The sequence below is a fragment of the Spermophilus citellus genome, assembly GCF_964194105.1.
Source record: "Spermophilus citellus genome assembly, chromosome: 17".
NCBI lineage: Eukaryota > Metazoa > Chordata > Mammalia > Rodentia > Sciuridae > Spermophilus > Spermophilus citellus.
In genome coordinates this window covers 54,627,166-54,643,172 of record NC_138199.1, presented here as the reverse complement: position 1 = coordinate 54,643,172, position 16,007 = coordinate 54,627,166, and the positions used below count along the sequence as shown (strand labels likewise).

Below are 16,007 nucleotides of genomic sequence, written 5' to 3'. Positions count from 1 at the left end.
GGCATAGGAGAGACCATCTTGCTTGCTCCCTTATACAGCCTCACACAAGTGGGGATCTTTGCTCAGAGGAGCGAAAACTCCTTCAGTTGGATTTCTGGGACAGTTATCAAGTCTACCTCTCTAACCATTTTTTGTCTTTATTCCAAACTCAGGCAAGATCCTCATCATAGGAGGCAGCATTGCAAACTTCACCAATGTGGCCGCCACTTTCAAGGTAACCAGCTGTAGCATTTTCTGGGGAAAGCAAGGTTTGAGCCAGAGGCAGGTTCTCATGGGTTACTCAGTCTAGTTTAGGAACTCTTGCCCCAGGGTTGGTGTGTCTGTCTCTGTCTCTCTCTCTTTTTGTATTGGAGATTAAAACCAACCCTACGTCTTTGTGGGTACAGAAGGCCCTAGGAGGGATGGGCAAGTAGGTGACATTCAGTGGACCATAATTCTATTTGAAGCATAGGGAAAAGGCAAATTTTTACTTTCTTGCTTTCTCAGGATCAGTTTGTGGGACTGGCATGATTGTCCTCATTTTTCATATCCTGTCTTGACTCTGGATTTTGTGCACCTTCTGGTTTTTTATCTCTCAGTCACTAGTGCCTTCTATAAAATGTTAGAATGAGTAAAGTGTTTTGATGACTTGCATGGATGGACTCCTGCCCTGATCCAACCAGGGTTCCACCAGCCTGGGTCCCTATGCATGGGTCAGGGCCATGGCCACATGCTTTAATGCCAGGGATGGGGTTGTAGTTCAGTGGTAGAGCACATGCCTAGCGTTTGTGAGGCACTGGGTTCAAATCTCAGCACTGCATACAAACAAACAAATAAATAAATAAAGGTCCGTTGATAACTTAAAAAATATGTCTCAAGAGTTATCCCTTTCAATGTAGTCACCTCGGGAGGCTGTTTATTATTCTGTACTGTTGCTCAGTGGGGTTATGCAGAAACATCAAATACATTCATTTTTTTTTTTTTAATGTTTTGAAAATAATGAACAAATGTCAGCCTTGGGGGCTGGGGTTGGTAGCTCAGTGGTGGAACGTTTGCCTGGCATGTGGGAGGCATTGGGTTTTAGCCTGAGCTCTTCAGAAGGGAGAGACCATGCTTCATCATCAGTCCTGCCTAAAACAGGGTCTCCCTAAGTAGACCTGATTCAGTGGACAAAGCGAATACAGATGCATCTTGGTAGCCCTTGTTTTAACTTGGGATTAACCCCCTGCAGTAAAGGCAGCACTCTTGGCTCTTGGTGAGGGTTGGTAGGTGTGGAGCAGGAACAGCATAGAGCTTTCTGTAAAATGCCACTGTTGGCAGAGATGAGACTCCAGCTCATAAACTTGCTCTCTGTCTGGAGAAATAGTACTGGATGCACTTTTCAGCTTATAATTTTCTCAGAATGGATGGAAATACATAGAAAGAGCTGTTCCCTAAGTCATTTAAGCTACCTTGTCATTGAAGAAGACTCTATACCTTTCCTAGGACCCCAACACAGACACACACATACCCGCAATTGCAATGAGTGGTAAAATGACTTAGGACAAGAGAGACCATCAAGCCCTGCTGAATTTGGAGGTTTAGTGAACCAGGATTTCGAGGAGATTGGCTCTCAGCACCCCACAGATCCACCTCAGCAACATTACAAGTGGTCATGTGCTGGCCTCTGGATTACACAGATCATTAGCCATGTGTGTGATCCTTGACTACTGGTGCCTACCGTGCTTCAGGGGAAGCAGCCCTTGTCATGTACACTTGGTACATTTGTTTATCATGGTTCTAGATACTTGGTTTGTGACTGCTTATTTTAGTTACATAACTTTCATTCCTTTGGGCTTCCAGGGCATTGTGAGAGCAATTCGAGATTACCAGGGTCCTCTGAAGGAGCACGAGGTCACAATCTTTGTCCGAAGAGGTGGCCCCAACTATCAGGAGGGCTTACGGGTGATGGGAGAAGTCGGTAAGATGGAGGACTTTTCTTTCCCTCTCAGCCTGAGGGTCTGTGGCCTGCCATTTTGGGATTGCTGCAAGAGAGTTGGTCTTTGGGCTCTTTCATGCTCTCCCAATCCCTGTTCTTGATGTGTACCTTTCTTCTGCTTCCATTCTTAACCACCCCTGACAAGCTCCCTGTCTAAACTTGAGAATTGGCAGAAGAGCATTGTCATTCAACTCTGTTTAAGAAATAGAGGGGCTGGGAATGTGGCTCAAGTGGTAGCGCGCTCGCTTAGCATGCGTGAGGCACTGGGTTTGATTCTCAGCACCATATAAAAATAAAATAAAGACATTGTGTCCACCTTAAAAAAAAAGAAAAAGAAAAAAGAAAGAAAGAACTAGAACCAGGCACAGTGATACAAGCATGTAATCCTGGCTACTTCAGAGACAGGAGGTTCATGAGTTCAAGGGCAGCCAGAGCATCATATAAAGATCTTATTACAAACAAACAAACATGGAAGGACTTGCTGTGACCCCAGCATGGTAGCCATGAGAGGGTTGAACAGAGAAACCGCACAATTTGACTTAGGTTTTTGACTGGGTTCTTTGATGGGTGGGGAGTAGATGGAAGAGCAGCATTAGTAGAAGCAGGGAGACCACCTAAGAGGCTGTGGCCATGTTCCATCATAGGAATGGTGCTGGGAGTGAGAGGTGGAGGGGTAGAGGAAGCAGGCTCAGGACCACTGGTTGCTGTGGAGGAAAGAGGAGAGGGGTTGAGCAACTGGCAGGATAGGAGAGAGTTGCCCCCAGTTGAGATGGGGAGGAAAGGAAGTGGGGGTGTGGTACCATGTTGATTTCCTTTCACTTTTTTGTGTTTTGAGTCACTCGTGGCTTCATGAAATCCTCTACTCAGAGCTTTCAAGAAGCCGGGGATCGTGTCTCATCAGTCAGAACTAAAGTACGGTCTCCCTAAGTCAAGCTGATTGAACCTAAAGCAGGTGAAGTTGGGGACCAGCAGCTTTGGTCTTAAATGCCAATACTTTTGCTAAAAGTAGTTTTCTGTAGAGCAGGACTTCGTGTAAAGTTCCAGAGTGAGACAGATAGAAAATGCTCTTGCTTGGTGAACTTGCCCTCTAATGAAAGAAAATCTTTCCATTTCCGCATTTTTCCAAATTTGGTATCTGTGCCAAACACTAGCCCTCTCCCCCATGCCTAAATCACTGGGTCCCAAGTGCTGGTTTCCAGTTACTTAACATGGAATGCCTCCTATGCACCAGGCACTAGGGCAGCACAGTGAATGTTACTAGGTTGTGCTCTCACAGTTGGAACATTAGACAGGTAAGCAACTGGATGAAGATTCTGTTAGGATTCTGTGGTGTGGAGATGGCCTTTGAGGCCAAGTGGCACTTGGGTTGAGCTGAGTGATGTGAGATCAGTCAGGCCAAGATCCCTGGCTCGGGGCTGGGGGTTGTAGCTCAGTGGTAGAGTGCTTGCCTAGAACATGTGAGGCATTGGGTTCCATCCTCAGTACCACATAAAAATGTAAATAAGTAAAATAAAGGTATTACATCCATCTACAATATAAAGACCCTTGATTCCATGTAGAGCCCTGAAAAACAAGCAGGGTATTTAAGACAGAGAGACCAGGCTAGGGAAGCAGGTGCCTGCCAGTGCTGGTGAGGAGGGTTGGGGAGCCAGCGTATAAGCCAAAGCTAGAGGAATGCATGCTAACAGTGCATTTGGTCATTTGAGTCTTGCCAGTAAAACCATTTCTTCTTGGCAGCAGGTGATCTTTAGAAAGATTTGTTTAGTGGTGAGATTTTTATGGTTGATTTGTCCTGGATAATTGTTCTTGTACCAAAAGTGCCACACATTGAACAGGGCAGTCAGTAAAGGGGCCTTTGTGGAGTCCCATGTATCTACCACGCGGCCTGCGCAGTGGTTTCATTAATGAGGTTCTGGCATTAAGTTAGTTAGAAGAGATCAAAATAAAACACACAGACAGTACCTTATTTTATATTGCTAGGTCCGAGACGGCTCGCCTCCCTGGCTCCCGCCTCAAGCCGCCCAGCAGGGCAGCGAGGATTACTCTGGGCTAGCAGGAAAGAGAGAGAGCGAACACGCCGGGGAGTAGCCTTTTATTTGGGGGACAAGAGATTCAGGGGAGAATTCCATCCAATGAAGGTTGGGGGGGGGCTGCACTCCAAGGTCAGGGTCAGTGATTGGGTCTCCGGGGTCAGTGGTCATGCACACCCCCACACGGATGGGCTCTCTCATCAGGAAAGGGTCGGGATAGCTCCGACACAGCCAGAGCGCCTCAGGCCCTTAACGGGAGTCACCCAATCACGTGTCAGAATGGCTCCCCACACATGTACTTGGGCAATTACTCAAAGACTTGAATCATGGGTTCTTCTCCTTCCTGTACAGGGAAGACCACTGGGATCCCCATTCACGTCTTTGGCACAGAGACTCACATGACAGCCATCGTGGGCATGGCCCTAGGCCACCGACCCATCCCCAATCAGCCACCCACAGCAGCCCACACTGCCAATTTCCTTCTCAATGCCAGTGGGAGCACGTCGGTAGGTATCAGCCTTCCTCCTACCTTAACAGAAGGAATCATCTTATTTTCCCACCCCAGTCCCCTAATCTAGGATATAGTGCCTCTCCTTTGCCATTTAGGGACACAGGGGAAATATCACTAAATCAGTACAAGATTGGTTTCTGGATCCCTGTGCCAGGTTTGTTTGTTTGTGTGTGTGTGTGTGTGTGTGTGTGTGTGTGTGTCCCAGACAAGACAGAATAATGGAAAGACTGAGGATTTAAAGTCACACCTGAGTTAAAATCCTGACTCTTCTCCATTTGTATATCTGTAACATGAGATGTTATTAATTTCTATCTCATAAAATTAATAGAATAGTGTTTTTGGTAGCAGCTTCTAAAGAACAACGTTGTACATAATTTTTTTTCACTGATTTCTGAGACTATTAAGAACTAGTGGCTTCCCTCCACCCCCTGCCATCCATACCTGTGACTCTAATCTTTTTCTCTCCTTGAACCACCCAGACTCCAGCACCCAGCAGGACAGCGTCTTTTTCTGAGTCCAGGGCTGATGAGGTGGCACCTGCAAAGAAGGCCAAGCCTGCCATGCCTCAAGGTAACTCCCCGAGGTTTCGCACATTGCAGGGACTGGCCTCAGTGCCTTCCCTCCTCTTCTCTTGCTTGGTCCTGCTTGGGCCAGCAGAGCAGAGGTGACGCAGTTTGGGCTTCTCTATGAGAGTGGACTTGGGACACAGGGTGAGAACTAGACACGAGACTGAGGTGACTTAGCCTTGCCTGTAGGTGCTCCTGAGGACCCACTCTGTGCTGGGTCACCTCACTCTCTATTTGCTTCTACCCCTGGTTCTTCCTGGGGAGTTATCAGCTGATGAAGGAGGCTGTGGGGGAGACAGGGTTTGAGAAATACCAGGAGATGGGAAGTTCTCCCAGATTCCTCCTGAGCGCAGGGCAGGAGCTGGAAGCTCAGGCCGCAGAGTAAGCTCCTGCAACAGTAGCCCACCCTACTCTCAGGCACACATTCTCTACTGTGCGAGTGCAGTGTAAGAAAGGACCTTGTCTGCTAGCCCATCCATACCTTGCCTAATTCATCTTTGTCCTGATTCACTGAAATGTGATCCTGGCCGGCCCTGGCACCAGTATTAGCTGAGCATCACTGGTACCACTAGGCCTATGTGGCCTGTGCAGCCTCTGCCTGATACAGACTGTGCTAAGGTGTTTTGGGAAATAGTGACACTAGGTCCAAGGGCTCCTGAGTAGGAGCCACTGCCCTGTGGTCCCCAAGCCAGCACTTTGTTCCTGGCAGAGAATGACAGATCCAGCCCCATGCTGGTCTAAACACCATGCTGTACTTCATGGGGACAAAGAGGAATGGCATTAAGAGGATAAGACCTGGCCAACCTGAAAGCCCAGTTGGGATTATGTCACCCAGCTGTTCCTCCAGAGGACTGGGGGAGGCTAGTGTTCAGCACTCCCACCTAACCTTCATCCCCCTACCCCCCTTCCACACCCCTCAGTCCTTTGCCCTTTCCTGCTCCCATTTCCGCTGGCCAGTGTTTTTGCCCATTCTGTTGGCTTTTCTCCTGTCCATTGCAAAAATAAACAGGGCATCAACGCAGAAAGGCTTGTCCATGGGGCCCTTCCCTGTTCCCACTGTCCTGCCAAAGCCTCCAGCCGTCAGCAGGTCACTCAGTTGCCTTGGTCATTTTCTTTGACAGATTCAGTCCCAAGTCCAAGATCCCTGCAAGGTAGGATGCCCTCACCCTGTTCCAATTCTGCGTGTGGCTTTGTTAGTGGGTTATGGTTTTTCCGTGTGCTTTGTTTCTTCCTCTCCTGGTGGGTCACAGTGTTGTCTGGTATATTTTCTGTCCCTGCCTCAGTGTAGCCTGCCCTGAAGTCTTAGTCTTTGCTCTTTGTCCCTTCCACCTCTGGTCAGTACTCGCCTGCACCCAGAGCTCTCCTCACTGTGGCTGGCTGTCTCTGGCTGCTTGCCTGGGAGGGAGGTGAAGTGAGAGCCATGCCCACAGCTCTGGAGAGTGCAAGGGTGTCAGGAGGGAGGGTCCCCTGGGAAGGAGGGAGCCATTCAGCTGTAAGGGGAGTGGCAGAGAGCAGTAGGTGTCAGTGTCTGCTGGCTCTGCTGGCGTGTGCAGGGAGCCGCGAATCACCCCTGATGCTCATCTGGATTTCATGATGTCCTCGTCTTCTCACTTGGCCTGCCTCAGCTTCCACACTGTGAACTTCATTCCAGGGCGCTAATACCAGAACAGGTTTGATAGAAGAACAGGATAGGCAGAGAGAGAGAGGAACCCGTGTATCTGTAGATGAGGTCACTGGAAGGGATCTGGGCTTTGGTGTCTCAGTTTAATACAGTGCACGTTTCCTGCACGTGCATGCCCTTGCCTGTTGATCGTGGACTAGATTAATCAGATCTGAGCTTTAGGGCTGCCATATAACTTTTTGACATGCGCAGCTGTGGGACAGGAGAGTCTTCTGAGGTGACTTGGACCTCTTGCTTGAGGGACGGGAAGGCTTAATTAGGCAAGGGACAGGGACAGACTTAAGTCCTCAGCTTGCTACTCAAAGGAAGGAGGCCTCTGAGTGGGGGGCTTTGTTCCTTTGCTCGCTGTAACAGCTATGGGGAGAAGTGGACAGAGGTGGGTGGTCAGGGAAGAGAACAGGTCAGGCTGAATGGAGTGAGCCGTCCCTCAGCAGGGCCAGAGGAGGAGCCTGGGTTGAGGGGACACACGTACCCTCTCTCTCCCACCAGTATTCTGGGGCCTCCCTGCTGCTGGTGGCTCATGATGGCCCCTTTGTTTCCCTGGGCTTGTGGAGGCAAGCACTTGAGCTCTGCCCTTTTGTGCTGGAGGTGTGTGTGGGTTTGTGGAGATGTGGCTTTTGTCTCTCTGAAGACAGACGGGTGCAGATGTGTGTATGTGGCACATGCTCACCCCCTTGGAATGGCACAGGCCCCAGTGTCTCATAGTCTTCCTCCTTGCACATTGAGTTGCTTCTTAAGTCATTTCATATTTCTGGTTCTAATGCTAGATGATCTTGGACTACTTTCATTTGGCTTTTCTGGGCTTTAGTTGCTTGGGGTTAGAAATTGTAAGAATGGGGTTAGCATCTTCTATTGTCTGAGATCCCATGTCTCATCTGATCCATAGTTCCAGGTGTCAGTCCTAGAAATCTGCAAAGCTTTCTGTCCTGAGAAGCTTACTGCTGGCCTACACAGGGATTTAATCAGTCCTTGAACTCGGTTAGCCATGCCTGCACGAGTACTTTAGGTTAATTAGTACTGGATGCCACTCAGTAGATGCATTGTTCTCCTTGGAGATCTCAGAACCTCCCCTAGGACTGCTTTCCTAACTCGTAGGGAGTTGAAGGGAGAGCTACCTGCCAGCCCTGAGGATTTACTTCCACCAGCTCCATTTGTTCTCTTCTGCCCCTCATCATTTTCTGCTCACCAGAGAGCCTGTTATATCCAGAGTATTGTTAAAGAACATTGAGAGAAGGGAGAAGGCTGGGAGGAGTAGGAGAGGAGATCAGCGGGCCTGTGCTGCAGCTTGCTCTCCTGCCTTGTGCCAGAGCCCAGTCAGAGCTCAGATATAGCTGCCCTGTCTTCTGTCCTAGCTGCCGCACGCTTCTTCATTGGACCTACACTGACCCAGAATTTTTGAGAATTCAAACCCTGATCACAGTTATTTTTGTGTCCAGAATTCCAGCGTGATAAGCATTGTTGGGGAGTTGTTTAAGTCCTGGGGCTATCAAAATGGGGAGAGCTGAACATTTTTTATAGAGACTTTTTTTTTAAAAAAAAAATTTTATTTATTTATTTTTTTAGTTTTCGGCAGACACAACATCCTTGTTTGTATGTGGTGCTGAGGATCGAACCCGGGCCGCACGCATGCCAGGCGAGCGCGCTACCGCTTGAGCCACATCCCCAGCCCCCGAGACATTAATTTATTAAAACCACAGGGATGCACACTGATCACTTTTCCTATGAAATTTGGCCTGGAGGAATTCTGGGTGGCTTCACTGATAGGGCCCGTTCTCTACATGGGGAGTCTTTTTTCTGTTCATTGAGGTGCTGTTTATCAGCTAGGCAGGTCTTAGCTGTTTTTGCTCTCTCTGCTGCCTCCTTCCAGAAAATTGAGGCACCTCCTCCCCTAAAAGCTGTCAGAATGCCATCATCCTAACATTCTTTGCTATTTTGATGGGCCACCATCCTGGACTTGGGGCACAGATGGGTCTCGCAGTCAGCCCATGCCCTTGGAGGTCTCCTGGCAGTGTATTCTGGGTGCACTCGCTGTGTCTTTGCCCACCAGGAAAGAGTGCCACCCTCTTCAGCCGCCACACCAAGGCCATCGTGTGGGGCATGCAGACCCGGGCCGTGCAAGGCATGCTGGACTTTGACTACGTGTGCTCCCGGGATGAGCCCTCGGTGGCCGCCATGGTCTACCCCTTCACGTGAGTCATGCCCAGGCAGACAGCATAGAGACGGTTAACCAGTAGGATGCCTCCTCTCTCCCTTTGAGACAAGCCTGGGGTGGTCAACTAGCTTCTGGCCTTTGTGGGGGAAGGGCTTGTACCTCCCAGAGACTGAGGCAGTTAGTATCTGGGGGATCTTTCCCCTTTAGATGGAGAATCTTTGAGACCATGCCTGTTCTCTTTCTAGGTGAAGTTCCCCCCTTAGTTTTCCCCTCACCAGTACTGACTGGTTGAGGGTGTCCTAACCCTTCTTTTGCTGTCTCACAGTGGGGACCACAAGCAGAAGTTTTACTGGGGACACAAGGAGATCCTGATCCCTGTCTTCAAGAACATGGCCGATGCCATGAAGAAGCACCCAGAGGTAGATGTGCTGATCAACTTTGCCTCTCTCCGCTCTGCTTACGACAGCACCATGGAGACCATGAATTATGCACAGGTAGATAGCGGGGCTCTGGGGGATGCAGGGAGGAGGCCTTGGAGTAGGGAAGCGGGATGACTCTGGAATGGTGTCCACAGTTATGGACGTAGACAAAGGGTTGGGAGTTGGGAGAAACCAGTTTTGGGTGTTTTCAGAAATCAGGTTAGGCCAGATAGGGGCTGCTTATGTAGACTTACAAAGGGCCAGTTCCAGCCTTAAATCTTCCACCAGATCTTCTCTGTGCTATCCAAAACTGGCTGAAAAAAATGGGATCGGAAATACTGGCTTAATGTAAAAGTATTACATATTCATCATAGAAAGAAATTTAAGTACTTTTAAATTATCACATCCTAGAAACGTGGCTGCTAACATTATTTACACCTTTTCTACAACTTTTTTGGATTTTGAACAAATGGAGTAATATTGCACCTAGCTAGTGTATAATCATTCTTCAGTTACTCTTTCCACATCAGTAGATAACATGTTGGTAGCATTGTTTTTGCCTTTCCAAGTCTTGTGATGAACATCTTGGGTTAACATTTAATATATCCTTAATTAGTCTCCTAACATAAATTTCTACATCAGAATGTACAGATTGGAAGCCTCTGATCCATCCTGACATCTGGGAAAGATATAGTGGTGTCAACTCCTATTGGTAGTACACCTTGTCCCCTTCCTCTTGTCAACATTAAACATTTGTCAAAATTAATAGGTATTCTATTTAATTAGCATTTTTTTCCACACACACTCTGTTTTTTTTTTTTTTTTTTTTGGCACTAGGGATCAAAACCAGTGTATGCTAGGGCTAAGCAAGTTCTCTACTACTGAGTTGTATTCCTAACGCCATAATTTGCCTATGCTTCACCACCACCAGGAACACAGGCCCTCAGATAACCTACACAGGCACTTTACCACTGAGCTACACCCCCAGCCCATCTTTCCTTCCTTCCTTTCTTTATTTTTGCAATGCTAGGGATTGAAACCAGTACCAGAGCTACATTCTCATCCCCCTCCTTTTAATTTTTAATTTTAAGGCAGGGTTTCAAGATGTTATAGAGGCTGGCCTCAAACTTGCCATTCTCCTGCTTTAGCCTGCTGAGTAGCTGGATTACAGTTATATGTCACTGCACCCAGCTGCATGTTTTTAGTTTTAGGTGGATACAGTGCTAGGCAAGCACTCTACCACTGAGCCACAACCCCAGCCCCCCCAGCTGCATGTTTTTGATTATTAACTAAGAGGAGTATTTTAAAAATTGGTCATTTCTTTTCTTTTTTTTCTTTTTTTTTTTTTGGAGGAAAACTCAATGATCATCATTATTTTGTTTTGTGGTTTGATAGCAAGAATAAACTTAATATTTAAACATAATCATCACTGAATTCATGATGTTTTATTCTGCAACCTTGAATTTTAAAATACAGACTTTGAATCTGTTTTTCTTCTTTTAGAATTAATGTAGGACCCAGAGCCAAACTGTTGAGAGAATCCTGTTTGGTCATTTGTTTTCTGTGACTTGCCCTCCTTCCCCTTTTTTTCTTTTGGATGGTTGTCTACTGTTTGTAAAAGCTCTTTATAGATTAGGGTATTGATTCTTTTTTATCTGATCCCAGATTGGCTTATTCTAATTTATGATTAGAAAACAAATTATTTTGATAATCAGATGACATGAAAAGAAAATGAACTGCTTTTTTAAGATTAGAACAGACTTGGGCAAACTATTGCCTGAGGCAAAACTTAGCTCATCACCTGTTCTTGTAAATAAAGTTTTGTCAAAACACAGCCAAACTAAAATGCACCAATAAAAAAAGTGGGAAAGAAAAAAACAGCCAGCACCAGGCATGATGGCACATGCCTATAATCCTGATTCAGTAGGCTGAGGCAGAAGGATCGAAAGTTGGAGGCCAGTCTCTGCAAATTAACAACAAACTGTCTCCAAAAAAAAAAAGCTGCTGGGATTATAGGCATGTGCCACCACATCCGGCTAAACTATGATATTCTTTTGGTACTGGTGAGTGAATCCAGGGATTCGTAACCATTGAGCCATATCCCCAGCCCTTTTTTGAATTTTATTTAGAGACAGGGTCTCACTGATTTCTTAGGGCCTCACTAAGTTGCCGGCTTTGAACTCAAGATCCTCTGCCTCTGCCTCCTGAGCCGCTGGGATTACAGATGTGTGCTACCATGCCCAGCTAAACTAAGATCTTGACCCTTTACAAGAAGTCTTCTGGCCTCTGGTCCAGAGCCAGAGATTATTCTCGGATCCAACCCCTTCTGGGTTGCTTCTTCAGCCCACTCTCTGGGCTGTGTGTGGAAGCAGCTTCTTTCACTCATAGGCCTTGCCCTTGCAGTGACATGGTGAAGACTGAGCAGGTACCAGGCAAAAGCCAGAGACAGCTGTTTTCTGGGTAGGCACAAGAAATGGTAGGGATCTGAGAGTTGAGATGAGAGAATGTAGTAGGGTCTTGGAAACATTTGCTTCTGCTCATTTACTAAATATTTGTGACACTGTCTACCCAATGCCTCCTTTGGGGAGTGGGTTAGAGCAATCAGGGTAGGCAAAGACACCTGTGGGAAGGAGATGCATTGATTTGTCATGCGATGAGCCCTTGAACTATGCTGCCTTGCTGCCTGTCTGGGGTGAAGAGTTCATAGGAAGGCCCTGCTCTTATCCTTTAGATCCGGACCATCGCCATCATAGCAGAAGGCATCCCTGAGGCCCTCACGAGGAAGCTGATCAAGAAGGCAGACCAGAAGGGAGTGACCATTATCGGACCTGCCACTGTGAGTGTACCCTCTGGAAAGCCTTTAAACTGTCCCTCTCCTAGACTGGGAAGATTGGGGAGTACTTGTGGAGTTAATTCATATTCAGTTAGTTTTTAAAGTAAAACTCCACAGGCCATCAACTTTATAGTTCTAAGGGGCGGATGGAAAACTTTGGGGAGGCGGGGGACGGTTAGTGTTTATTTATAACCATAGCATAGTCTTTGATTATTCCTTTAACTGTAAACAGAAGAAAAGGCCACTTGGAAGCCTTACTTTTGACCTAAAGGTCTTCACATAAGAAAAAATTGTGCTTTGTGAATATTTGGTTTTCCTTAGTTGTTGCTTTAAAATTTGAAGCTAGGAGTTGAACTAAACAAGGGATCTTTATCTCAGAGGCAGGACATGATGGTGTATGGCGAGGCCCAGCTCTGCTGGGTGCATGGCCCTCTGGAGTAAGGGCAGTGACTCTTTTTAACCAGAAAAGCTTTTTTTCTGTATAGTGTCTCAAGAAAAAAAAAGAGATTCTTCCTAAGTAGGAAACTCCATAAGCAGATGTTAATTCTTTCGGCCATTTTCTCCCCAGTCTGGCCAGGGGGGCTAAGCAGGTAATATGGGGGATTACGGATCCCCCTGCACCCTGTGGTCAAAAAGGAACCTTCCTCCCTGATCCCCTTTCTGTCCCTGCAGGTTGGGGGCATTAAGCCAGGGTGCTTTAAGATTGGGAATACAGGCGGGATGCTGGACAACATCTTGGCCTCCAAACTGTACCGCCCTGGCAGCGTGGCCTATGTCTCACGCTCTGGAGGCATGTCCAACGAGCTCAACAACATCATCTCCCGGACCACAGATGGCGTCTACGAGGGTGTGGCCATTGGTGGGGACAGGTAATGAGCTGGAGGCCAGGGAGGGGCCTCCCACAGTGAGACTTGGCCATTGAGGGATGTTGCTTAAGTCCAAAAAAGAGATTTTTCTACTCATGCCTCAGTGCTGACTGAATTACAAAATTAGAAAATATAGGGAAATGGGTTTTTAAAGGTGTTTCAGGGCTTTTGATGTAATTCCTTTTTTTCCTTCTTTTGGTTCTAAAATGCAGCCAGAGGGAGGCAGCAGAGTGCAGGGATTAGGAGAACCAGTTCTGAAATCAAAGACCTGAGGAGTTCAAATCCCAGTTTCCTGTTTCTCAGCAGGTGTCCTAGGCAGGTCACTTGATCTCCCTAGACTGCCACCATCCTTACCTATCAAAATGGGTCAAATAAATGCTCCCATCTCGTGGGGTTGCTCAGAGGGCTAAGTGAGGTACTTAAAGTAGCTAACACATGGCCTGATACTTAGTACGTGCTCAGAAAATGTTAATTGAATTAAATGGGAGTATCCTCATTGTTGTTGTTAGTGGGAATGGTGATCAATAGATCATCAGTAGAGTAATGCGGAGTAATGCCTGACACTAGTCCATAATACTAACCATTGGTGTTTATTTTTGTTGCTATTCCTATCACTGCTGCTGTCTGGCTGAAAAAACCAAAAGCTGTTGGGAGAGTGCTTCACCTTGTCCATCTCCCTGGCTCTTCGTGTCAGACAGGATACCCATAGGAAGGACTTTTGCTGCAGATTTTAGGGGGGTGGTCAGAAGGGAATGCTAGTCCTTGGGTACTCCCTGACCAAAAGTTTCACATCATAGAAGTCTAGAAAATGCTGCTTGTTGTACTGTCCCCTTGGACATATAATGCTCTTGAAGGTGTGGAAAGCACACAGAGCTACAGAGAAGTCTAATACTTAGCTTTACTTCTCTTGCAAACTCTTCTGACATTAGAAAATAGAAAAAGTATATAGAACTGCAGGGGCTGTAGCTCTGTGGTGAAACACTGGCCTCGCATGTGTGAGGCTGTGGGTTCAATCCTCAGTACTGTAAAAAAAGGAGGGGGGCTAGAAACTTCAGCAACAATCTGCCATCCTAGAACATGGCTTCACATGAATTAAATAGATTAATTATCTATTGCTATGTTAAAAAAAAATTGCTCCCAAGCAAAATGGCTTCAAGCAATGATAAATACTTATTCTTGAGGTTTCTGTGGTTCAGCATTCAGAAGAAGCTCAGTAGGCCAGTTCATGAAGTTGCAGTTGTCAGCAGGGCTGCAGGCTGCTGGATGAATGCTTGCCTGTGGTTAGAGATGGCTCTTTCACACAACTGGCTGATTGGCTATTCTTTGGGCTTCGTGAGTGTCCTGAGGACCTGGCAGCTATCTAAGGACTGGCACTCACCTCTCAGTGAGTGATTTCTCTTGAGCAAATTAAGAGAGAGTGCCAGACACACTTTTTTTTTTTTTTTTTTTTTTTTGTAGATGGACACAATACCTTTCTTTTTCTTTTTTTTTTTTTTTAATGTGCCGAGGATTGAACCCAGTGCCTCACATGTGTGAGACAGGTGCTTGGCCACTGAGCCACAACTCCAGCCCCCAAGATGCTCTTTTTAATTTTTTTTTTTTTAAAGAGAGAGTGATAGAGGGAGAGAGAGAGAGAATTTTTTAAAAAATATTTATTGTTTACTTATCGGCGGACACAACATCGTTGTTTGTATGTGGTGCTGAGGATCGAACCCGGGCCGCACGCATGCCAGATGAGCACGCTACCACTTGAGCCACATCCCCAGCCCTTAAATTTTTTTTTTTTTTAAAGAGAGAGAGAGAGAGAATTTTAATTTTATTTTTTAGTTTTCAGCGGACACAACATATTTGTTTGTACGTGGTGCTGAGGATCGAACCTGGGCCGCATGCATGCCAGGCGAGCACGCTACCGCTTGAGCCACATCCTCAGCCCCATTAAATTTTTTTTTAAATAATTTTTTTGGTTGTAGATGGACACAGTATCTTTATTTATTTATTTTTATGTGGCGCTGAAGATAGAACTCAGTGCCTGATGCATGAGAGGCATGTGCTACATACAACCTCAGCCCCCGCCCCCCAAGACACTCTTATAACCTAGTCTTGGAATTCTGTGTCATGGAATACCCTGCCATCTTTTTTCATGAGGATGTAAATCTGACCCATGTTCCAAACAAAGGTATCTGGTTCTACTTTTTCCTACAAATTTGTGGATGTAGTTGAAAACCACCACACATATGCTTCTCATCTCATACTGCTGAATGAACCTTTTTTATAGGCTTATTCTGTGCCCCGTCTCTTCCTCTGCAAACTAAATAACTCCACTACTTTCTCTAGTTCTCTTGTCTGTGATCTTTGCTACCTTGCCACTTTTACCCACCTCCATTATTCCTGGGGCTTCTCTAAACTTCATTGGACATCCACACCCTTGAAAAAAATCAGTGTCTCCAGTATATACAGGAGTGCTTCACATATCTGCTTAGACCTTTCCAGACCACCTTCTGATCCTCTCTGTCCTCCCTGCTGTCAACAGGTACCCCGGCTCAACATTCATGGATCACGTGTTACGTTACCAGGACACTCCAGGAGTCAAAATGATTGTGGTTCTTGGAGAGGTGAGTTAGGATTTTAAATTACTTCCCACTCCACCCCACCCCCCTTTTAAAAAACATTCTGTGCTGGGGATCAAACCCAGAGCCTTGCATATACTACGCAAATGCTCACTGACTGAGGTATAACCCCCAGTTGCTCCCTCCAATTTTTTTATGATTGTAGAAATAATGCATAATCTCAAGTTTTTTAAGAGTCAAGCATTTTTTAGTTAAAAATCCAAGCATTTTGGTTGTGTGTACCAAAGGTCACAGTTTCTTGTCAGTCATACTCCGGAGACACAGCCAGAGGTTGTCACTATTGGCTCCTCCGTGATGTTTCTGAAAAAACATGCTCTTTGGAATTCCTCCCTTCTTTCAGGCTGACTCTCCCCAGTCTAAACTTT

The 16,007-nt window shown here is 46.4% G+C and overlaps 1 protein-coding gene across 2 annotated transcripts in view; it reads left to right on the top strand.

Moving 5' to 3' along the window:
* The window catches only part of ACLY (ATP citrate lyase), a 41,061-nt gene that overhangs the window by 13,097 nt on the left and 11,957 nt on the right, over positions 1 to 16,007 (top strand). Inside the window, exons 10-19 of one of the 2 annotated variants that reach the window (XM_081270877.1) lie at positions 153 to 214; positions 1,822 to 1,939; positions 4,339 to 4,493; positions 4,978 to 5,068; positions 6,186 to 6,215; positions 8,793 to 8,934; positions 9,223 to 9,391; positions 12,048 to 12,152; positions 12,822 to 13,018; positions 15,546 to 15,627. In XM_081270877.1, the coding sequence (XP_081127003.1) occupies positions 153 to 214; positions 1,822 to 1,939; positions 4,339 to 4,493; positions 4,978 to 5,068; positions 6,186 to 6,215; positions 8,793 to 8,934; positions 9,223 to 9,391; positions 12,048 to 12,152; positions 12,822 to 13,018; positions 15,546 to 15,627 (1,151 nt within the window). The remainder of the gene's footprint in view (positions 1 to 152; positions 215 to 1,821; positions 1,940 to 4,338; positions 4,494 to 4,977; positions 5,069 to 6,185; positions 6,216 to 8,792; positions 8,935 to 9,222; positions 9,392 to 12,047; positions 12,153 to 12,821; positions 13,019 to 15,545; positions 15,628 to 16,007) is intronic. The other variant, XM_081270878.1, reaches the window with a different exon arrangement.